This window comes from Onychostruthus taczanowskii, unplaced genomic scaffold (genome assembly GCF_017590055.1).
Source record: "Onychostruthus taczanowskii isolate IOZ18803 unplaced genomic scaffold, ASM1759005v1 scaffold98, whole genome shotgun sequence".
Classification (NCBI taxonomy): domain Eukaryota; kingdom Metazoa; phylum Chordata; class Aves; order Passeriformes; family Passeridae; genus Onychostruthus; species Onychostruthus taczanowskii.
Genome location: NW_024507879.1, coordinates 1,315,137 through 1,338,648, shown reverse-complemented (window position 1 = coordinate 1,338,648; position 23,512 = coordinate 1,315,137). Strand labels below are relative to the sequence as shown.

The following is a 23,512-nucleotide window of genomic DNA, read 5'->3' as shown; positions in this document are numbered from 1 at the left end:
CAGTGTGTTTGTGTGATCTGTGGTGTTGCAGCCAGGAGGAATACATATTTCTGGAATGATCCATTTGCCCTTACAGGTAAATACGCACAATGTTGTCATTCTTAATTAAGAGACAACAAATGCACTTTTTCATCTGATCTTTAGTTTCCCATAAAGGAAAACTAGCCAATATCACAATGAACTTTTAAGTTTTAAAGTTCTTGCAGTAGGGGTCAATCCATTGTATTAGAAAACTGAAGTGCCTTTCTTTTCTCTGTATTGTTTTGCTGTGTGAGCAAATAAGTCAGTTCTTTTTCATGTGAATACTGTTAGGGATTATTAAGTTAAGAGTTTTAAATCTTAATTCTACTACCAGGGATGTATTTGAAGAGTGTCATTGTAAGTTAAGCAGTTGTAAGGCAGAATAAAGCAGAACCCAGCATGTTCATGCCGGAGAGGAAGAGAACATAAAAAGTGTCTCCTAAATTCTTGAGTCTGGTATTGAATGTGAAAAACTTACCTACTTGATGGAACTGTGCTGGATTTCCAGAATTAGTTTTTCAAAATAAAATTGAACAGTATATGGAAGTGTTTTGATTCCTGAATTTACACAGTTATACTTGAAGAATGCTGATATATCTTAAAATTGCAAACATTTTTCACAGCCACAAGAACACTTATGTCCAACTTTCTCCCTAGAGATTCCCCAGCTTGGTTGCATTTTAGATAACTTTGAAAAGATATTTAAAGCATATTTTGTACTTTGTAAACCTATTCTGTTGAAATATTTATTTTCTGGTGTATGGGAGATGTAAAGGCACTCTGAAAAAGACCACAGCACAAAAGTTTACCAAGTGTTCACAGCACTTATGTAATCTCAACATCACAGCACTTTGACTGCATTTAATAATGTCAACAAGCAACTATAAAATTAAGCTTCTCTTAGAGAATAATGTTGCAATGGGAAGCAGATTAATGTAGTTTACTGCATATATTTCAGGCCTATCTCAGATAAAACTGAAGGGGCTAACCTAATAATGTTCTCACCTTTTAAATTTCATCAATTTCAACTTGATCCTTCTGTTGGGATGTCTAACCATGGGCCAAAACTGTCCTTTCTGCAGCAGAGTGAGATCTGTGTATGCGAAACTTCAGTACCACCTCAGAAAGCCAGCGACCACACATCTTTATGAGGGGAACGGATGGACTCTCGGGCTCAGATTGGCCCATATGCGAATTGGGAGCGGCAGGCACGTCTAATATTACCCCGTACCACCGCACCAGTAACGGAGGTGGGGCCGGGGGGACAGCACTTGACAAAGTGGACACTAACAGCGGGCACGGCTGGCAGGGAGGCGGCTGTGCCCCGCAGCCCTCAGCGCCCCTCACGCTCCCTCAGGGCGCGGGCCCCGCCCCTCCCCGAGCGGCGGCGCGAGGAGCCGCGCGCCTCTTCGCGCCTTCAGCTCGCGCGCGCGGGAACCGCCCCCTCCGCCGCCTCCCATTGGCCGAGCGGGGCGCGCTGGGCGGGGCTGGAGGAGCGCGCGGCGGCGCTGCCGGGGCGCGTGAGGAGGGGGGCTCGGGTGGCTCGGGGAGCCGCGCTGGAGCGGGCCGAGCCGAGCCGAGCCGAGCCGAGCCGAGCCGAGCGCCGCACGGGACCTGCCCATGGCCGAGAGGTAGCGGCTGAGTGCGGGGAGCCGCAGCCGGGCGGAGACGGCCGGGAGCGCGGGTGGTTTGAACTTCCAAACCGCTCGCGGCTCCGGGCGCGGGGAGGCGGGATGGGGCTCTGAGGGCTGGCGGGGCGGCACCGGCCTTCCTCGGGCTGGGAAGCGCTCGGGGCTGCCGGGGGTAAGCCGTGAGGGGCAGCCGCCGCTGCCGCGGGTGCTTGCGCTGGGCACGGCGGGCTGCGGGGCCCCGGCCGCCCTGCAGCTCCCCCAGGCATCGCTCGGTGACGGCAGAGCGGCAGGTTTGGCCGCTCTGCCTCATGGTTCGGCTATTGGAAACAACCTTGAATACGGATTTTCTAAACAACTTCAGGTAACGGGTAAAAATGTACAGCTCCGTGTTCGAGGTGTTTGTGTGGCTGTGGGAGTTCGTGCCTGCAGGGAGATACAAGCTTTCTCCCAAGCACAGGGTTTGCAGTACAGTTATAATTAGTTTACTAGTGCTTATGGATATGTGGATACAAAAATGAAGCACTAACTAATAAATAGTAAGTTGCTTAATATTTATAGAGATTTCCTACACTCTGCCTGTACAGGACTAAAAAAAAAAAACAAAAAAAAACCCAGACAAAATAAAAATTCAAGGGGAGTAAAATTTGGTTTATTTTTGAAGCTTCCCCTCTTTTTGCATGTAGGTCAGCTGTTTTCAAACAACTCAGTATTCTTTGTAACTGGCTGTTACTTCAGTTTTCAGAAGAAAGTGGCTGACTCACCTGATACCATCCTGAAGAATGGGCTGAACAACAGATACCGTGTGCTGGAGGTCAATGTAATACAGAGAAATGGAAGTGACCCTGAGAAACACTTGACAATTTCAGCCTCCCCCTCACTGGAAGATACAGAGCTGTGCATCCTTAGGAATGGCTGGTAATCCACACAGATATACTGGAAATACTGGATTATTGACTCAATTTTGTTTGTGTTGTCTGTGAGTTGAGTTTTACGGCCTTAAAAGTGATATGGGATCCTGAAAGAATCTTTGTTGAATGTAATATTATCAGTGTGCTAGCATAATGGATATCATCTCCAGAAACCTGATGTCAGGTAATGTGTGTTGAGTGGGCACTGCTACTCTGCAGTTTTGTCATTGTAAAAATGCCTTTATTCACTCTCAGGATTTCTTTATGTCAACTCCTTAAAAGAACCCAACCCAGCATTTCAAAGAATGTTGAGTCTCCTCTGTTAGTGTGTTATTTCTGATACGTTGTGTCTGTCGTTTGCAAACACTGATTGTGTGGGTGTATTCCCTCGCAGGGAGTCTGTCCCAGTGGTTCCAGGGGACATTGTTCATTTGGAAGGGGAGTGCAGCTCTGGCACCTGGCTCATCAATGCCCAGAGTGGATACCTGGTCCTGTACCCAGACCTGCTGCTCTCGGGCACCACCATCTCCAGCAGCATTCGCTGCATGAGGAGGGCAGTGCTGAGCGAACGCTTCAGGGTGAGTGTTCATTCCACACTGCCAGTGAGTTACTGTTCCACTGACACCGGTGGCTTAGCTCAGTGTCAAATCTGGCTCTTAGAGATGTCATTATTAGCAATTCATAATGTTTACAACGCAATAATTTGGGGTGGAAAAGCTGTCTCTGGTTGAGCTTCTCTTGGTTTTTTGAGAATTGCACCTGAAATAATGCAGTACTCTTAATACAGCTACTGGTCTAAAGAACTGGTCTTTCCACTTATAATTCTCATAATTTTTTTTAGAATCTCTTGCCACATTTTTTGTGGATATGAATTCTTTGTGAGGGATATGTCTCTTGCCATCCTTATGAAAATGTAACCACACTGGGCCAAGTTAAGAGCTTCTGAAAAACGTAGCTAATTCAGTTAATAATTGGTGTGGGCTAACTCTGGGGTCTGAATCCAGCTGCTCTGTCTTGGAAAGAGGAGAAGTTTCTTGTGGTAGCATCTTTGCTGATACATGAGAGACATGCTGATAAATGGAGAAGCAGCAGCTGCTAGTTTCAGCTGGTGAAAACTCCCAGGCATGATAGGAATATAAGTCCAAATGAATAAGGAAATTCTAATAGAGTGGTAAACAGCCTGGCTGGGAACCTGTGACTGGAACATGAAAACTACAGGAGATTAAGACTATGAAATGGTCTTCAGTCCTTTATTAGGAGTAAGGGGGATAAAATAATTGCTGGGACAATGCACAGGGTCCTGACTGGGATAGCACCATCCACCTGTTGTGAGTGCAATCACTGGTCTGTAAGAGTGCCATAATACCACAGTTGTGCCATAATACCACAGCTGTTTGGTAGTGACTCGTGTCAAGGTCGTTTACTACCACTTTCAGTTCTTGTGAGTCTCCAGAGCCCAGCCCTGCTGATGGGTTTCTGAGCCATGCTGGTGATACATGGGATGATTCTGCTGTGAGCTGGTAACAGACAGGAAACTGCTTCATGCAAGAGATCTGTGTAAGATTGTAAAGGTACATATTTGCATTAGGAAATGCCTGCAGGCAGAATTTTCTCAACATTTATTTTAATCTGTGCCTTTGTTTCTCACCTGCCAGTCACAGAGATTGTATCCTGACATTGTCAGGGTTGGGATAAAGCAACAAGTGAGACCCACTTCAATTCAGCTGCTCTCACTGGCAGGTTTGACCAGATAATCATTACTGAGGTGAAAGCTGTCATGATTTTGTAGTTAAATAAGTGCAGGCTGTGATGTGCAGCAAATAAAATCCAGAAATTTGACAGAGAAGTTGGCATGAAATGGGCATAAATCTTCAGGTATGATGACATCTGTTGCAGGGCTCCGAGTCGGGTTCGCCCCAAATGCTCGTGGGGACAATTCTTCATGACATCTTCCAGCAATCAGTCACCAATAACTTGACACAAGAAAAGGTGCGAGAACTAGCAAATAAAATTGTGTATGGACAAAAGTACCTCAAAGAAATGTAAGTAGCATTACAACTGCCTTTTGTGTGTGGAAGACAGGGCAGGAACACTTTGAACTTGCAATTTAAGTTGTACTTTAAAAAACGTAGCACTGATATCAGGAGAGTGTTCTGCCAAATGACTTTGCTTAATGGAAACTGGGGATCTTTTAGTAAATAATTCCCCATTTGATAGCTTAATTTATTTGTCTTCCCTGCTATGCTACTTCTATTTGTCTGAACTACTCTTTTGGAGTAACTTTATGTGGCAGGGTGGTTTTTTTACTTTTAGGCCAAGCAGGTTGCAGACAGGTTGTGTCTGTAACATTAGATTTCCAGGCATCTCCCAAAGCTGATTTGAGTGGGACAGATAGTTAATTATGATCCTCAGCAATGAACCTGGAAATTTGTAACTGACCCAGAACTGAATGTCTGTTAAGTTCATATATTTATCAGTTGCTTAAAGTCTCAGTTGTTAGAAGACCTTTATTTTCTTAGCAAAGCTGATAGAAATGCTAGCCAAGCAAATAGTATTTACATCAGAAAATGGGAAGATGAATGGCTGTCAGTTTTAACATTTTACTGCAGGCTTGATTAAAATACAATTCTACTCATGTAAATTAAAAATCATGTTTTAAATTGAATGTTGGGCAATATCAGTACCTCTTAGCCCCAGATGAGTCAGAAGTTAAAGCTGTAGTGGCAAGAGTTATTACTCTTAGTTCTGTTTTGGAGATAATATTTTGAATTGTGGCTCCTAAGATTACTTAAAGGCCTTTATGTAATTTTGAGCCTCCATGAAACTGTTAATTTGCAATTCCTTTTTGCATATGTAGGCTACTGTTTATTGGCATGGAAAAATAAGTTGCATAATCTGCTGCCTGTGGTCAATTGCACTCCTATGAACCTTTTTATGCAAAATCCACTTGTATTTCTCTGTTGCTGTAGAATAATGGCATTATTTCCAGTGGTTGCCAGTACTGAATTATCTAGTGCCACATGATTAGATTCTGTGTCATGTTCTGTTAAAATGTGTGTCAGAAGCAGATGAGGATATGCAGACTAAAAGCAAATGGCCTTTTAATTTTTTTCTTCAACATTGCATGAATTGTAGGAATAGCCATTTTTAAATGCATGAGTCTGGTACTGCTTTCCTGCAGTCACACTGTTAGTTTTGTTTCATCACATCTGCCACGCTGATGCTCTCAGTGTGCTGTACCTGTTGTTTCAAAGGTTACATCAGAAATGGATTTTCTGGTATAGTATATCTCTTTTAATAGATGTTCAGTTAATAGTTTTAGGAATTGAGTTGAACCTCTATGCACCTGTTGTTATCTACAGTTTATAGATATTTATAAAAACTTGACAGTTACTTCCAATGATCTTGTTGCTACTCAAGGCAAATCTCTTTAGTTCCAACAGCTGATTTAATACTTGGTTTCTTTAATGCTTTAATGTGCATGTCTTTTTTTTTTTTTTTTAGGTATGTCTTAAATCTGAAACAAGCACAAATAATGCAAGAAGTAGAAGAATATTTGCCATCATTTTTTAAGTGGGCAGAAGACTTCATGCACAATCCTGGAAACCAAAACAAAATGCAACTAAAACTGTAAGAAGCCAGAATTAAATTTTAAACCATTCTATGTTGTATATCTTGTTTAGTTTACTTGAAATTTTTAGAACTCCTTATGCACATCTGTTGGGTGATTTGGAGCTAATTCATGGCCTCACTGATTGTAGAGCTGACCTTGTGCTGCATGTTTAGCTGCCATTGTGAGTACTGGGCAAGACATGAAGCCTGAGGGGGAACTGACTTCAAAATCTTTAAATCCTTTAAATCCATGAACAGCATGGTACAAACCATAGCTTTTAGTGAGCAGAAGAGCAAGGGTATTTGAGCTGCTGACTAAAGTAGGAGTTACTGTAGTTCTGAGCAAGACTACATATCAGAATGTGAAACTATTAATCAAATGGAGTTCTTGACTAATAAAAGATTTCTTTGGTGAAGTGGTGATTTTACTCAAAAGCTGCTGAACTCTTCTTGTCTGTGGCTTCTTGCTCTTAATTTTAACCAGAGAATGTTAAAGTTTTAGTGAAATGGCAGGTCCAAGTAAAACCTGTAGGCTACTGTCAAATGTATGACAGTGTGGTTATTCAGATAAGACCAAAAACTAGTAAAAATAGTTTAAAGTCTTGTTTTAACTTTGAAATTTAGGTGAATACCAAAACTAACTGATGTTACTTTCCGATGTGTTTCTTCCTCTGTTAATGGGAAGATTACTTTGAGTGAGACTTGAGGCATTTTATTTCTAAAGTTAGTGCCTAAAGGGCACTGGTAATGCAGAAATATTATATATTGAGTTGCAACACATTTTAATGTTTAAATATTAATAATTAAGGGAAATTGTTAACTTTTGGCTTAATTTTCTTCCTAGGTCAAATGATGGAAAAACAGAAGATGTATCTTCTAAGATAGAGGTTGTAGATGTCCTGGACATTGAAGAGAATATCTGGTCTCCCAGGTTTGGGTTGAAGGGAAAGATTGATGTTACAGCCAGGGTGAAAATCCATTGCCAGTCAGGAGTACAGTCTCGGATAATGCCTTTAGAGCTCAAGTCTGGCAAGGAATCAAACTCCATAGAGCACAGAAGTCAGGTACAAGCACCAAATGTCTAATTCCACTCTCAGTGGCTGTGTGTGCTTTTTTGTTAGGTGACCTATTTTGTCTTACGAGTATGAAACACTTTGTATGTGGTATAATCTAAATTCATGGGTGGCTCATCCTGGCATGCCCAAAGCTGCTGGTATAAAATTAAAGTGAACTTAGTAGTAAGAAGTATATACATTTACCACCTTCAAGCACGCTTATGGGTTTTGTCCTGAAATGTCTGTTCTTTAGTCTCTTCTTACTACATTCAAATATTAGGTTGAAGCAGACTGTTTCAGTAACTAGGGTTATACATATTTCTATATAGCTGGCCTGACTTAGAGAGGTAGTAGCCTTGAGAAAAGGTTTTAAAGATGCCTTTTAATTTAAATCCTTGGTCAAGTTCTTACTACTTACAGCTTCTAGATGACTTGTGATAATAATGGCTGTTTAGCCATATAAATTGTGGAAAAACTAAATACAGTTAAGAATGTGTTTTGGTTTTAATGCTGTGCTGGTTTTGACTGGGGTTAGCAATGGTTTTCCTCACAGTAGATAAATGTGGACTGTGTTTTGGGTTTGTGCTGAGCACAGGCTGATAACACAGGCATGTTTTGCTGTTGTTGCTGAGCAGGGCTCACTCAGAGCCAAGGCCTTTCCTGCTCCCCCCAGGGCCAGGCTGGGAGGAGCCTGAGGCTGATGGGAAGTGAGGGCACAGCCAGGACAGGGGACCCCAGGGATCAAAGGGATGTCCCACACCAGGTAGCTGATCATCATACTCACTAAGGTCGGGGAAAGAAGGAGGAAGAGTGGGGGGCACTCCAAGGTTTGGAGTGATGGATATTTGCCTTCCCAAAGCACCATTCCGTGTGATGGGGCCCTGCTCTCCTGGGTTGAACATTTGCCCAGCCATGGAAAGCCATGAATGAATTCTTGTTTTGCTTTGCTTGCGTGTGTTGCTTTTCTTTTCCATCTTAAACTGTCTTTATCTCAACCATCAGCAAGGGTGGGGAGGTGAGTGAGCAGCTGTGGTTGCTGCTTGGGCTTAAACCACAACAACTGTACAGGAATAAGATGTATTTCAGTGTGTATATATGTATTTATGTATAATGTTTGCAGGTTATTCTCTACACTTTGCTGAATTTAGAGCGGAGAATGGATCCTGAAGCTGGATTTCTTCTTTATCTAAAAACTGGTACAATGTATCCTGTTTCTGGAGCTCGCATGGACCGAAGAGGTAAAGGTCTTCCCCTTCTCTGGAAACCATAATTCTCTTAAATATTACTGAAATCTTTCTTTATAACTGTAAAGTTTACTCTTATGAAAATAGCTGTTCTTGGGGATACTTCACTTGTTACTAAGCTTATGTTAAAAATTCAGTTGTTTTATTAACACGGTGCGAGGACTTGGTGAATAATCAGTGCTTAGTTGACTAAAAAGTTGATTGCTAATTACTTTTGAAGTATAAATTGTTACAAGCAAAATCATCAGCTTAGTTTATCCTTTTCTTGACAGAATTAATGAAGTTAAGAAATCATGTGGCCTTCTACTTGACACACAGTACCTATAAATCCGATGTGGGAAGGCAGAATTCACAGCTTGCTGCTTTGCCTCCTGTGATTGATGACAGTCAAACATGTAAATATTGCTCCCAAATGCACAACTGCTTTCTATACAGCAGGTAAAAAAAAAAAAAAAAAGTCTGACTAATGTTTTTAAATGAGATTAAATAATTATATCTTTTGATATAATAATTTCATTTTTGTGGTTGACAGTTTTGTATATATTGAAGACTTTTCCACCCCAAAAGAATCTTTCACAGATTTCTCTACAACTTGTATGATTCAGCTCGTGATCTCACAGAGACTTAATATGTTTGCTCAGTTACACTTTTTGCAAGACAAAATCTGAGATGAGTCTCAACAAAATACTTGATAACAATAACAGATCTGTTTTAAAAGCTGTATTACCTGCAGCTCTCTGAAAAAGGCCATCTCTGGGCCTGAGTTCTGGCTGGAGAACCACTTTTTCAGGTTCACTCTGCAGAAGATTGTTTCCCTGTAGGGTATGACACAAGAAATACATTGATACTACTCTGCTGAAGTGTTACTGCATCTCCTGGTCAACAGAAGTAGTGAGCAAATATTCCATAAAATTTCACACAAAGTTATTGAACTGTTTTAACAACTGTTATGAGTTTTAGTCTCTATGCTGCACAAAAAACAACCAAAATTGTATGTGGAAGAGATCAAATGAGGTTTGTTAGAAAAGGAGAACCTTTGGGGTGGTCTTGTGGAATTAGAATGCCTGATTGTTTTTAAAATTATAGGGGTCAAAGTGTATGTTGAGGGAGCTTTGTAGGGATACCTGACATGTTTCTGTGAAATCCTGCTTCTAATACTCACTTGTTGCAGCAGCAGGATATAGCTGGATAGCTATTTACTTCTGCATAAGCTTTTCTCTCTCTGGATGTATACATTATTTGGTATAATGTCTATTGATATTTAGTTTTGAAATAAGTTGGCTTGAAGTTTGCTTGTGTATTAACTATTAAATCCCCATTGCTTAGCTAGATATCAAAATAACACTCCTATGTTACAATAAAATGAGTAAAAGGTAGACTCTGTAAATATATGTGTTACTATCTTTGAAATGCCTTTATTTGGTCTTTGATTAACTTAGTGCCTTTCAAAATCATAGAGATGATGTGAAGTTACTCATACAAGATTATGCATCTGAGCAAAGGATACAGGTTCTACTTTATTCAAGTAATGATAAATTAATCTGTCTGGTATGTTACAGTAGGTATTTGGATTGTTGTTATGAACATATGGACTTGCAGGTGAAAAAGGATGCAGGCTGAGCCTTTCTGTGGCTGCTTCTGTCCCTAGAGCTGTGGAGCAGAAGATGGCCAGTGTGGCCTTTCCTCCTGCTTTGGTGCCTGTCGTTGACAGAGAGACACAGCACCTGAAACCCTCCCACTTGGAGTATTTCAGCCTCTGGTATCTGATGTTAACCTTGGAGCTACAAAGTGGAGAGCATAAAAAGGGAAATAAAAATATATGGATGACACCTTCTTTGGAAAGGTAAGGTTTCATTTCTAAACTCATGCCAATGATGATTCCTTTTATCCTTTTGTTTGATTTCTATTTTGGTTTTGATGGTTGGTTGTGGGTGGTTTGGTTTTTTAACTTGTGGGGTTTTATTCTTAATAGTTCTCTTAAAGAGAGGATGTTAATATTAAAATATTTCTCTTTTTAATACCTTCAGAGAGAAGGCTGGAGATTGTGTTGGAAACATGGTCAGAATTGATGAAGTCCATGAAGTTTCTGAGGGACAGTTTCTACATTTTTTTCAGCGTAGAAATGGTGCCTTATCTGGGACAAACCTGTTGGTTGGTGATCGAGTGGTTGTGAGTGGAGAGGAAAAGGGTTTACTTGGTTTGGCTGCTGGCTATGTTAGAGAAGTCAGTGGAACAAAAGTCTCCTGTTTGTTGGGCAGGTAATAGGATAAAAAGAAAAGTATCTGTTTGCAAACTCTCTGGCACTGGCTTGAGGAAGGGTGCTGCTAGGTGTCCAAAAAGCTGTGACATGTCCTGACCCTTCCTACTGGTGATGCCTCAGGTTTTAGCTTTTCTATTTTTCATATTCTGTGCTGCTTTAGTGTGTGGGTCTGGGCTTCATATTAGGGGATGGTGAGCTCTCTGCACAGAGCAGGGAGACAAAACAATTCCTGCTCTAGCTGGGCACCAAGGACAGCCACCCAAATTTCAGGCCTGAGAGCACAAACAACATGGACTGAAGAGAGAAAAACAAGCAGGATGGGACTGCATGGGCTGGAGCTGTAATTGGACAATGAACTCCAATATACAAATGGCCCAGAACTCATAAAAGTGAGAGACTGTGACTGGGTGTCCATTTTGTGACCATTTTGGTTCATCTTGGGTGTAGCCCTGGCTGGGCTCTTGTGCTGCCCAAGGTGGATCCACTGAGGCCTCCTAATAAATCCCTACTTTATTCTTTAGCTCCATCTAGCCTCTGTTCTAGGCCAGCCTTCCCAAGGCATCACTGCCTTTGGAGTAGTACCCTTCAGGAATTCTCCTGTTTTGGCTGAAACTGTCAGTACCTGATCAGTATATATGCCTGTCTGTTTAACCAGGTTGTTTGAATAAAAGCACATTTTAACTCTTTACTTACATCTCTAGCATGAATCTATATAGACACAGTGATTACTGTGTTAATAGTAACTTTCATTGTTCAGTCTTTATTGTCTTTAAATTGGGCCTATGTTTTGTTATCCCTCATTGGGATCATGCTTTCTTTAGATCAGTTAACAGTGTATTTCAATTAGTGTTGCTTCACTCTGGGATCTCTGGAATATATCATTTAACATGTAGTAATAAGTCTCTAATCAACATACAACTGGTAAACAAAATTATTTTATCCATGTTCTTGTCATCCTTCAGGAATTTGTCAAACCTCCCCAAGAACACTGTATTTAGGTTGGATCATGATGAAGGAGATGTTGGTACAGGAGTCCCTTTTAAAAATCTTTCTAAATTGATGAAAGATTGCCCAGTCAGGTATGAAAAATCAACTTAATTCCACGCTTTCAATATTTTCAGATGAAGTTTCTCAACTGGCAACTCTTATTTGAATTCAGTTTTGTCTTGTTTTTATCCACAGTGAAAGGCTCCGCAACTTGATAATTGACTTCCAGAAACCACGTTTCATTCAGCATTTGAGCTCTGTCCTTCCTCCTGAAGCAAAGGAAACTGTTGCAAATATTTTAAAGGGTACAAAGTGACTTTCCCCAAAATACTCTGTTTACTAGTATGGCTCTCTAGCCAAAGTATTTATCATGCTATTAATATAAGGAGTTTTTCCTACTTTGGGATCCTGTGATAGTTCTCAGCTTAAAAATTAAAGCCAAGTTCTTGCCTTGCATATCTTCCAGCTAGCTGAAGACTCATTTAATCACAGGAAGGCTTGATCAGCCCCTTGCTCACAACTTTATTTTACTTTTGCTAGGGGCTGCAGTGTGCAGTGCAGACAGAGGGCCATGTGATTCCCTCTGTAACCTTTCCAGAAGGAATGGACAGAGACAGCTCTGGAGGAAGCTGACTTGAGGGAGAGGAAGGAGATGGGCTTTGGTGGGAACATTCACTTGTATAATCAATCACTCTTGCTGACTTGTTGACAAGTGTCAACATAGTGTCATGCTTTGTGGCATTTATTTATAAACAAGACTTGTTTGGGTATGAGGCAGCATCTTGTATTTGGTACAAATATTTCCTTGTGCTCTGACAGAGTTGCCTGTGAAAACATAAATTTAACTGAGTTGTCTTAAAGCAAACTGAATTTTTTATAAAAACTCAGTTTGAAATCTTTTGCTTGAGATTTACTTAGTCCAAATAGCTGAAATGTGCTGCTTGTTTGCATCAGGCTGGGGCAAACCAGCTCTGCTGTAATGTTTGTTCTAAACAACATGCTGCTGTTTATGTGCAACTCATCAGCCCTTGCTGTGAGCTGTGGGTTTGGGTGTGAAATGTCCAGACACAATACATGAAGGGGGTCAATTAAGATACTAGAAAAAAAAGTCACAAAAGGTCTAAAAATAAAAATGTCTTCAGTGACTTATTTCTAGGACCATAGTGCAGACCTTTTACTACTTATCTTGTGTATTATGTTTATTGTCATATCTTCATTAGAACCTACAGACTTTGCTCAGTTCTTGCCTCTATTAAGGGCTTTAGTGAAGGAGGAAATTACAGTTTTGCTGTGACTTTAGTAATTATTACAATTATGATGAAGTGTAGTAATTTAATTTTGCTTTTTCTTCTGAAAGGTCTAAATAAGCCCCAAAAACAGGCAATGAAGCAAGTGCTGCTTTCAAAAGACTACACACTTATTGTGGGTATGCCTGGAACAGGAAAAACGACTACAATATGTGCTCTAGTAAGATCATGTACCTTGGAGGTTTTAATTTTTTTGGTGAGGTTTAGAGGATAGAATTAAACCAATTGTGTAGTGTCATGACTTAGTGTAACAATATCTGTATAATTTCAAGGAAGAAAACACACTTCTTTTTGCTTAACCTATATTTGGTAGAACTAAAATTGGATTTTGTGGAGTAGGATGGTCAATTGCTTGTGTAGGAATGTATGTGGGAGGGAGGAGATTGAAGTGTGATATTTAATCATTTCTGTGATGCTTTAGTGTTAAAATTCTTTGGCTCCAAATATCAGCAAGTCTTCAGATCCTGAGTTATAGCTCAAAAGAGGGACTCTTGAGCAGCCAGTAACCTGTCCACTGTAAATTGTATGAACCTGTGGGCTGAATCCATGTGCAGTCTGCATCCATCTCCTCTAGCTGGTGCTTCTCTTTTCCCCAGGAAAGGACTGTAGGAGCACACTGCATTCAGGCTGTGGGCTGAGCGAGGCTTTCATGAAAGAGCAGTGTTACCCTGCTTCCATTTGTCATCAGCTCGTGCAAAGAGGAGGCTGGAGAGCAGACAGCTGCTGCTATCTTCAGATCAGCCCATTGCCCTGAATCTCCAGTGGCTGAACTGCCTGGAGAGCAGTCCTATGGGAACAGGCTGCCTGGCTTCTTCTTACAGTGGGGATCTTCGAGTGCAGTTCCTTGGGAGTGCACATCCAGGTTCTTGGCTCTGTGTGAGCAGTGTTGTGAGCCTGCTGGCCATGGGAACCCTCAGGACTGTTGCCCACATTGTCAGTGGCCAGTCTGGCCAGAGGGACTGATACAGACCAAGTCATGCTTATTCCTGACTCCCTCCAAAACCTCCTGTGCTTTTCACCTTAGCAAACCTGGGGTTGTTGATTCTTGCAGATGAATCCTTTTTAGCTTCTCCTTAACAGCTTCTCCTTTTCCTTTCCTTTGCCACTCATTAGGTGAGAATTCTTTCTGCCTGTGGCTTTAGTGTCCTTTTGACCAGTTTTACACACACGGCTGTGGACAATGTCCTGCTGAAGTTGGCCAAATTCAAAGTTGGCTTCTTGCGCTTGGGGCAAGCTCAGAAGGTTCATCCAGATATTCAGAAATATACAGAAGAAGAAATCTGCAGGTCCAGATCAATTAAGTCTGTAACAGATTTGGAAGAGGTCTATAATAGTCAGGTGAGAAATTTTTTTTTTGCTAGCTCTTCAAATTATTAAAGATAATTACATTAGTATTTTGTTTGGATGCTGCAGAGAAGGAACCCATCCCAAGGGTGTGTACTGCTGTAAGAAATCTGAGCTGAAAGAGATACTCAACCTCTGCATTGTTTCAATTTCTTTATAGCCAGTAATGACCTACATAAAGTCTGCAAGCTGAGAAGCTTTGTTTATGGCCACTCAAAGTAACTCATCATTGTAAGTAATAAGCCCCAAAGACTCCAGTGCTTTTATCTGAGGCCTTGTGAATGGGCTGCTGCAGCCTCCTTTAGCATTATTTACATTCTGCTGCTGTTTGTCCCTTCTCTCTCCCACTGGTGCTCCTTGTGCCATTAGTGCAATCAGCAGATGGGGAAGAGGAAGTGGAATGCTGTGGAGCTGACCTGGCCAAACCCTTATTTTTGATTGAAAGATTAGTGCTGTCTTTGTGAATGTTAATGCAAACCATAATGGGAGCTGGGTCATGTGAGTCAGTGGCAGCTTTAAATTAAATTCACTGAAAGAATAAGGTTTGATGGTAGTTGGAGTAAATGCCAACTTCACAAAAGCTGCCATTTACTTTTTATTGATAAGTATTGCTGGGGAATGCCTGAAGTCATAAGGGGAATGACTTGGCATTTCTTATTTTGGTCATTTTGGATTGCAGTGGAAGCACAGCAGCGGGAAGAACTGTGCTGCTGTTGTTTTATCTTTTCTTCAGTATTGAGAAAAACCACCAAACCACCTGATTTTTCACTGCAGTCATTTCAGCACACTCCATGAATTGTCCATGAATAGAACCTGGCATCACTCTGAACACATGACAGGAACAAGTTTTTTGCTACAGTCTGCTCTAAAGCTGGTTTTGTTTGTCACTTGCAATTGATACAAGAATATGTCAGGCCAATATATATTTAAGTGATGCTGGTCTGATTTCAAGGATAAATAATTTGATTTCTGTAATTTTACAGTGTAATTCAGTTTAATGGGAAATATTTTTTCTTACAATATGGAGAATATAGTGCTAAAGGATATAAAATGTACCTTATCCTTGAAGTGTGTCTCAATTTTCAGCCAGTGGTAGCAACGTCTTGCATGGGAGTAAATCACCCCATCTTTGCTCAGAAGCAATTTGACTTCTGTATTGTTGATGAAGCTTCCCAAATCAGCCAGCTTGTCTGCCTGGGCCCACTGTTCTGCTCCAAAAGGTTTGTGCTGGTGGGGGATCATCAACAGCTGCCTCCACTTGTGCTGAATGCAGAAGCAAGGTAAGATAAAATGCTGCTGGACAATTACTAATCACAGATTCTGGGAAGGGTCTTGCAGTGTTCTGATTGACACATTTTGATTTTTGTCTTTGTCTTGTAACAGAGATCTTGGCATGAGTGAAAGCTTATTTAAAAGGCTGGAACAAAACCAAAATGCTGTTGTCCAATTAACTGTGCAATACAGAATGAATAGGTACTTTCAATGTTTATTTATTTTAAAAAATTATTTGTCATGTGTTCTTGATGTGGGATTGAAATGATGAGATTTTTATGCCTTTTCTTGTTTTCTTAAATCTTTAGTAAGATTATGTCATTGAGTAACATGCTGGTATATGAAGGCAAACTGGAATGTGGCTCAGAGAAGGTGTCAAATGCCACTGTTAACTTGCCCAACCTAAAGAAATTGAAACTGGACCTTGGGGATGCTTCAAAAACGTGGCTGAAAGAAGTCCTTGATCCAGACACACCTGTGTGTTTTCTGAACACAGAAAAGGTAAAATTCATTATGTTCTTTCAACATGTAAAACTTCATTCAGGGTAGGGTAAAACAGGCAACTTCAGAAAGTGTTTTTCCAGCATCATGTGAAATGTGCAGCACACAAAAGCATCCTTGGTATTGTTGGCAGAGCTGAGCAGGGTGGTACAACTGCTGCTGGAAACATCACATCTGAGAAAGCTGAAAACTTAAATTTAAATACTATTTCAGATAATATTGAATGGACTTTAAACTTTGCTTTTCCTGTAAAGTGTAGCTCAAAGTGTGTAGCTGTACTGGATGTCCTTGCAACCAAGGAATGGCCTTGTTTCCATTGGCTGAGGGTCACTGGTGGCAAAGCTGTGTGCCAGTGGCAGCAATAACTGCAATTCTCCATGGAATTTTGCAGACATTCTATACATTGAAGTGCAAAGGATGAATAAGTTGTTTTAGGTGTGTCCTTTCATGGAGACCCAGAATTCTGCAAAGAAACTGACTTGCAGGAAAAATGAGGAAGAGTTTAAATGCATGAGGAAAAAGATGAATAAATTAATACCTGTTTGTGGTCTCTAATAATTGTCACTGTAATTGGTGATTGGATTATGATTTGAGGTTTTTCTTCCTCCTTAACAGGTTTTGTGTTGATTCCTATTAATGCTGTATTGTGCCAATAATTATATCAACTGATGACCCTGGTTAGAACTCACCAGTGTTTGTGCTCTTTTGACATTGTACAGGATTCATGGTTATTTTCCAACAGTTCTGATAGAATCTTTTTAATGACCTGAAAACAAGCAGTGTTTACTTTGATGCCTTAGAGAAATTTCTAAAAATGTCTAAACTAAACAGAGACATTTTCCAGGAATGCCTCGACAGCTGCAGTTCCTTTCCCAGGAAAGCAGACAGTTGGTCCCAGGGAAGAGGCCTGTTAATAGGAATATGGCTGAACCACTGTTTATCTAGTAATCATAGCAAAATTACCAATGAAAAAAGTAGAGTTTCTGTTCCATTTTTTCTCTCTTAGAAAGCCCATCTCAAGTGTAAGACAGCTGTCCTCTTCACAGAGCCAGGAGGAAAGTTTTTATTTCCAAAATATCCTAGATTTGTTGAGACATGAGGCTATAATGTCATTTTGCCTTTGGACTTCCTGTCAGAACTCCATGTGTGGTGGCAATCATGAAGGGAGAAAGTAAAAAAAGCCCCACTGAACATGACAACAAACAAAACCAGCTTTTATTTCCTTTCACTTCATAGTAGGTTTTCCCCCCCCCTGTATTGTTTATAGTGTAACCAAGAAATGCTTATGAAGAAGTAGACTTGGGGGGGGAGGGATACAAACAGAGGGAGAAGGAAAAGGAAAAAATACCATAACACCACCAGGAATCTTACATTTATTGTGCTGGCTTTAAAAAAAAAAACAAGAAAAAGCCTCTATTGTTTTCTGCTTAACAATGCAACAAGTTTGTGACAGCAATGGGAAATCTATTTGTTTCTTTTCTGTCAGCCCCTGTGTCAGTCTGCACTTCTCTGACAGCTTGGGGCTGGTGGTTTGAAAAATGACATCCTTGATTTAGGGCAAGTCTCCTGAGAATTTCTAGGCCCAAGTTGTTTTTGTTGGTGGTTCTGCTGGTGTCCTGTGGGAACAGGAGAAATATAAATGTAAGCATGTGTCACCATAAGCATGACACAGCTTTTAGAACTTCTTTCCTGAAATTATTTTTGTGCAGTTTTTAGCTACACTAAGGCCAGTGTGGTCAGAAATTAACTGTGCAGTAAAACAGTGCTCTTCTGCTTTAAGAGAACTTGAGCACATGGAATTAGGAGGCTTCCAAACACACTTTCATTGCTATTGGTGCTACTTCAACTTTAGAGAAGGCAGGAGTCAAGCAAAGAGAAAAAAATTACAAAACTGTGACACTACAATGACAAGAGTTTACATCCTGAGCTTGTTGGCCTCATTTATGTATGATGTAGAGAATGGCAGGTAATAGTTAAGAAATGGTAAATCCAGTGAATACTTTATTTAAAGGTTGGGAGTTTATATCACAATTTAATACCACCATTTTGGATAGTTCGTGCTATAGCTTTAGTTGTAGGCTTTCAAACATTAAACAGATTATCCCTTCTGTCATGGAATGAAGAAAGCTCACTGAAAATAATGTTGTATGGAGAGTGTTAAAGCAGAAGTCCCAATAAATTATAATTTGCTCTCTTACCTTATCAGCAGGAAAATGTCCATTTTTGGGTTTTTTGATTTATGATGTATAATGCTGAACTGTAAACTCAGATGATTAAGTTTGGCAGTTTCTTAAGGTGACAAGCTAGTGCTAGAGACTTATTTTGGGGATTGTTCCAATTTGTTTTGCAAATGCAGTATTCTCAAGTTAACTCACAGTACAGGCTCTTCTGTTTAGTAAAACTTAGCATTTAACTTTATTTCTTTAATTAATACCATCAGTATAAATCTACATATGACTCAGTGAGTTAGGGACAGAACATAGTACCCTGTTACAGACAGCAAAAGTAATTGTTTTCTGTTTGTATTTTTAAAGGTCCCAGCACCAGAACATGCAGAAAAAGGTGGCATAAGCAATGTGACAGAAGCTAAAATAGTGCTTTTCCTCACATCCTTATTTATTAAGGTATCTTTTACTTTATTACATGGTTTGGAGGGATGCCTTTAATATTTTCACATTGCTTTAGTAGTCGTGACTGTATGTGTTGGTAGCTCTCTTGGGGATAATCTTAAGGATAAATTTAAGGATAAATTGAAGATTGGCTTCATGTCAGCGTAGTGGGGAGCCTGAGGTCTGCATTCTCTTCCCTGTCCTTGCCTGCTTGGATCTGAGATGCAAAAAACAAAAGCTGGATGCCAAATTCTTTTAAGAGATGAGGGCTTTCTTGGGAGGGGGGGCAGAGGATTTGCCTTTGTTCCTTATTTCATCCAGAAACACAGACCAGGAGCTCTAAGTGTTCATCTTGCAGTTTAAAGAAGAAAGAAAAATGAGGATTTCAAGGATATCTGTCTTTGTGCCAAGTTAAGACAAAGCTTGGGAGCTTGCAGGAACTGATGTTTTCTATCTCCTTTAGTTAATACTAGTTACACCTACAGTTCCATTAGTTTAGATACAATATCTTGCAGCACTGTTTATAAAACAAATTAATTAGAAGAATCTTTCTGACCATACTGAGTTTTCCCAAGCCAACTGCAGTGACAGATTTTTTCTCTGGTTTCTTCATTCAGGCTGGCTGTAAGCCCTCAGACATTGGCATTATATCACCCTACAGACATCAGTTAAAAACAATCACTGACTTGATGGCAAAATGGAGGGAGAACAGAGTGGAAGTTAACACAGTTGACAAATACCAAGGAAGAGACAAAAGTATCATAATTGTGTCTTTTGTTAGGAGCAGTATTGATGAAAATGTAAGTTGGTCATTTGAACTTTGTTCCAATCAATTCCAGTAGTTTAGATGCATTTTGAGGATGAGTGGTTTATGTCCATTAAGTAGGACAAATAAAAGCAAGTGACATTTGCTTCCCAGCTTGGCACCCTGCTGCAGGACTGGCGCCGCCTGAACGTTGCCATCACCAGAGCCAAGCACAAGCTGGTCATGGTGGGCTGTGTTCCATCCCTGTGCTGCTATCCTCCCCTGGAGAAGCTCCTCTGCCATTTGCAGTCCCAGGCAATGATATCCTTTTTCTCCGTGCTGGTTTGGGAAAGGGGAAAGGTAGGATTGACTCACTGAGATTTGAGGTAAGAATGGGAAGATTTTAATTGTTTAGGTTATACTTTTAACAGTGATTGGCAGCATAGCACAAAATGTGCTGATTGGATTTGCCAGAAGTGTACTTGAGATCAAGCAAGTGGATGGGTTTAGAACCTTCTCTGTCTTCAACAGCAGAAAAAGTCAGTGCTGACTTGCAAGTCAATTTGGACAATTTTTTGATTTCGATGCCTGAATTTTTAATTTTTAATGCTTTTGCATTTTTTCTTGTGATCATTTCAAGTTTCTTGGCATCTTAACATCAGTATGATTGCTTTCTTCCACTGAACACATCTGCTTCATAAATAATCTTGGTGGAAAGGAAAATAGTGTAACTTTCAGATGACTTGGTAATTTTTTTCTTTCTCTCTGGCATTGTACTGAATAAGCTTTAGCTATTGCTGTTTCCATCTCCTATTTAAACAGGAAAGAACCTTGTTAGCTGCTTTCTTTGCAAACACCAATGCATATTCTAACAGATTTTGTGAAAGCCAAGTGTTGTTAAAATGCTTTCTTAACTTGCTACATCTTGAATCTTCCAGCCGGGGCTCATGAAAGTATCCACAAGTGTAACATCTTGTGAGTGTGAAGATGGAAAGTTTTGCAGACCTTTGTATCTTCTCTTCTGCTGTTGTTTAATGAAAATAGCTGGTAATTGGGGTATCTGTGCTGATGTGCACTGTTCAGTCTGCAGGCAGCCAAAACAGGAAGCATTCAATTATTTGGAAGTTTCCTTTCAGTGGAATAACAGACATTTCTTAAAAAAGCTGATGGTTACAGTACTAAAGCACCCAGCTTACTTGTGACAAACCAGAAATATGAAGCACTCTGTTCCTTCCACTGCTGGATATTGCTATATTCTCTTTTACCTTGATGAACAGTTACCTGCAGAAGTGAGTGGGGAAACACGAAGAGGAAGGGAGCGTAAACTAGTACTGTATTGAGCCACAGTTTTCTGGGCTCAGTTTGGTTTTAAAAACTTGAAAATGTAGTTTACATACAATAACTTCACTTGTTAGAATTCCTAATTAAGGTGCTGTGCTGTTTGAAAAAAAAAAAATAGAAAAAACCTCTTCCTCTTCTTCAAAACCTCACAAGTCTACTCCTGCTTTTAAAAGTGCTGAAGTCTTTTATATTTATATACATAATGTAATTAATCTCTCATGTAAAGATCCCGTGATGACATTTCTAATCTCTTGATTTTGCATACCTCAGGGAGAAATGTGATGCTGGTTTCACTTAATCCCCTGTTATTAACTTATGTGTTCAGCAGATCAATCTGAAGTGAAAAGCTTCGTAGTAGAACTCTTGTTTGCAGTTTATCTGATCTGTAGTGTTCAAATCAGAAAGGAAACAAAACTAGATATGCAGCTTGCTGACTAAGAAGCTTCCATGCTCAGGTTCTATTTTTTAAAGAGGATGGCATATAAACAACAGAAAAAACCTTTTACTTGAAGGATCTCTGTTAGTTTCTTTATGCTACCTCATATTCTAGACCAAAGAGGCTGAGAAGTTTCTTTCCAAGGCTGCTGGTGGAAACATCAATTTTTTTGATTCTTCAGAATCATTAGCATTTGTTTTCTCTTGGATCAATGTCAGTTAGCTGTGTGCATACAGTTGCAGACAAACTTGTTAAATGTGGGCATTTTCACTCTTTTAAACTGCTCCCTAACTTTTTGTGATGTTTGAACTAATAAAAGTTTGCTGTTGTTTTCCTTAAAGTTGTTTATACTTTGTTAATACTTTGCTCTATACAAGGCAAATATTTAGAACAGTACAGCAATAATTTGAAAAGTTGACAGGATCTCCTCCTTTTTCAGGTGAAAATACATGCTTCATCAACTGTGCCTGTGCTCTGGGTGTTTCAAAAGGTGAAAAAAATAGGGTAGAATATGTTCTTTATTCTCAGGATCTCTTTTGGTCACGATGACCCTGAGATGTATTAAAAGTCTCTTTTCCCCAACCCAGCTGTCGAAGAAGGAGTCAGAAGTCCTCGGCTGTCGTTCTCAAGGTTGTTTATTATTTCTTATCTTAAACATTTTTTGCCTGGCCTGCCGAGGTCTGTTCAGCAGGTCAGTCTGAGGCACACTGCCCTCCCATGGGGCCAGTGTTGTCTTTTATACTCTAAACTTCACCCCTGGCTGGGGCTTGGATCATCCAGGACTGTCAGAGACATCCTGGGCTCTGACACTTTATTATAATAGTGACATCAGAGTACTTTTTTAGAAGAGATTTTCTTTCTGTGGTTAGAGTCTGTGTGTAGAAAGCTCTTAAGGTTTCGCTAATCTGTTTTCTTACACTGAGTAATGCTTAATCAGGAAACGGTTTGCGTGCTATTAAAAACTTAAATAAAGGGTGTTGCCATCCCATCATGAAGTTGCATGAAAAACAAACAGGAGAACATTTCCTTATCCACTTAGAAAATGCATTCTTCCTTGTCATGTGGTAAAAATTAGACTGAGCAGCAAATCCTGAGGCTACAGATGAAACCATGTTTTGCTCTGGTAGTCTCAAACAAAATTGAGATGTTGATTCTCTAAAACACTCTGTGTTTCAGTGAATATACAGAGAAGTGAGTATCTTCTTGCAGTGAAGGATCACTTTTTCTGTGTGCTGCCTTTGAAACAGCTTCCTCATGCAGAAGCAGCCACGGGTGCTGCTGGAAAACATGCAGATGCGTGCTTGCTGTGTTGTGTGTTGCTGGGATTCCCAAAAATAAAAAAAAAAGGAAGCTGTTTCATGCCAGACTAGCAGGATCAGAGTGTGACTGTTTCAGAGTTGTTTAATGTTTAAATGTATAGGTTCCTTTTTCCTGGTAAGGGGTGGGAATGGTGGCTATAAGAAGTGTCCCTGTCACCATGGGCTGTGTTCTGTCCCTGTGTTGCCCTTGTGCCTTGCAGGCCCAGGCAGTGACACCCTCTGTGCTGTTTTGTGCAGTCTCTGAAGCTGGGCAAGGTAAAGAACACCTTTTTATTTTACAGGTTGCTGGTTAGCCTTGCCCAAGAAGGTGAGAGGAAAGAATAATTATTAAACAAAGCATATTGTAGTGCTTAGGGTGCAGTAAGCATCAGCTGAGATCCCATCTGGATGTGACAAACGTGCTTGGTGATAAACAGCTCTGTGAGTTTTGGCTCTTTTCTAGCCAGATTCACATTCATGGGCTTTTTAAAATTAAACCCCAAAAATTTACATTTTTTTAAACGTAAAAGTTAATTTTTTAAATTAAATACTGGTTTTGGTTCCCCAGCACGTTACCTTTGAAGGTACTAAACTCAGATTTTTCTAGAATAACATTATTTATTCTGATACATGCTATCCAATGCTACAGCATTATTATTTGCAATAAATGCTAGGGATTGAAGCTTCATGTCACAACAGAAGGGTAGAGCAGCCTCGAGTTCGTGCTGCCTGATTGTGCCCAAGGCTGCGCTGGCCCTCTTGCCCATCCCTGTGGCTGATGCTGCTTTCCGGGCGGGCAGCTGGGGCCGGGGGGGCTATCGCGATAGGGAGGAGGAGCTGTCGCGATAGGGGCGGGGCCGGAGCCCGGGGCGGGGCTGTCGCGATAGGGGCGGGTCCTCCCGCCGCCGGGGGCGCCGCGCGGCGCGGGCTGAGGGCGGGAG

The 23,512-nt window shown here is 40.5% G+C and overlaps 1 protein-coding gene across 1 annotated transcript; it reads left to right on the top strand.

Annotated features, from left to right (window-relative positions):
• Nucleotides 1-1,641: 1,641 nt before the first annotated feature.
• DNA2 (DNA replication helicase/nuclease 2) lies at nucleotides 1,642-20,475 on the top strand. Its single transcript, XM_041427241.1, has 21 exons — nucleotides 1,642-1,652; nucleotides 2,388-2,567; nucleotides 2,955-3,138; nucleotides 4,457-4,602; nucleotides 6,065-6,190; nucleotides 7,017-7,236; nucleotides 8,348-8,465; nucleotides 8,744-8,909; nucleotides 10,120-10,314; nucleotides 10,499-10,729; nucleotides 11,694-11,810; nucleotides 11,914-12,023; nucleotides 13,076-13,185; nucleotides 14,139-14,363; nucleotides 15,456-15,649; nucleotides 15,753-15,842; nucleotides 15,950-16,142; nucleotides 18,677-18,766; nucleotides 19,369-19,551; nucleotides 19,671-19,817; nucleotides 20,419-20,475. Exons 1-21 carry the CDS (start codon nucleotides 1,642-1,644, stop codon nucleotides 20,473-20,475), a joined length of 3,093 nt encoding a protein of 1,030 aa, XP_041283175.1.
• The last annotated feature ends 3,037 nt before the right edge of the window (nucleotides 20,476-23,512 follow it).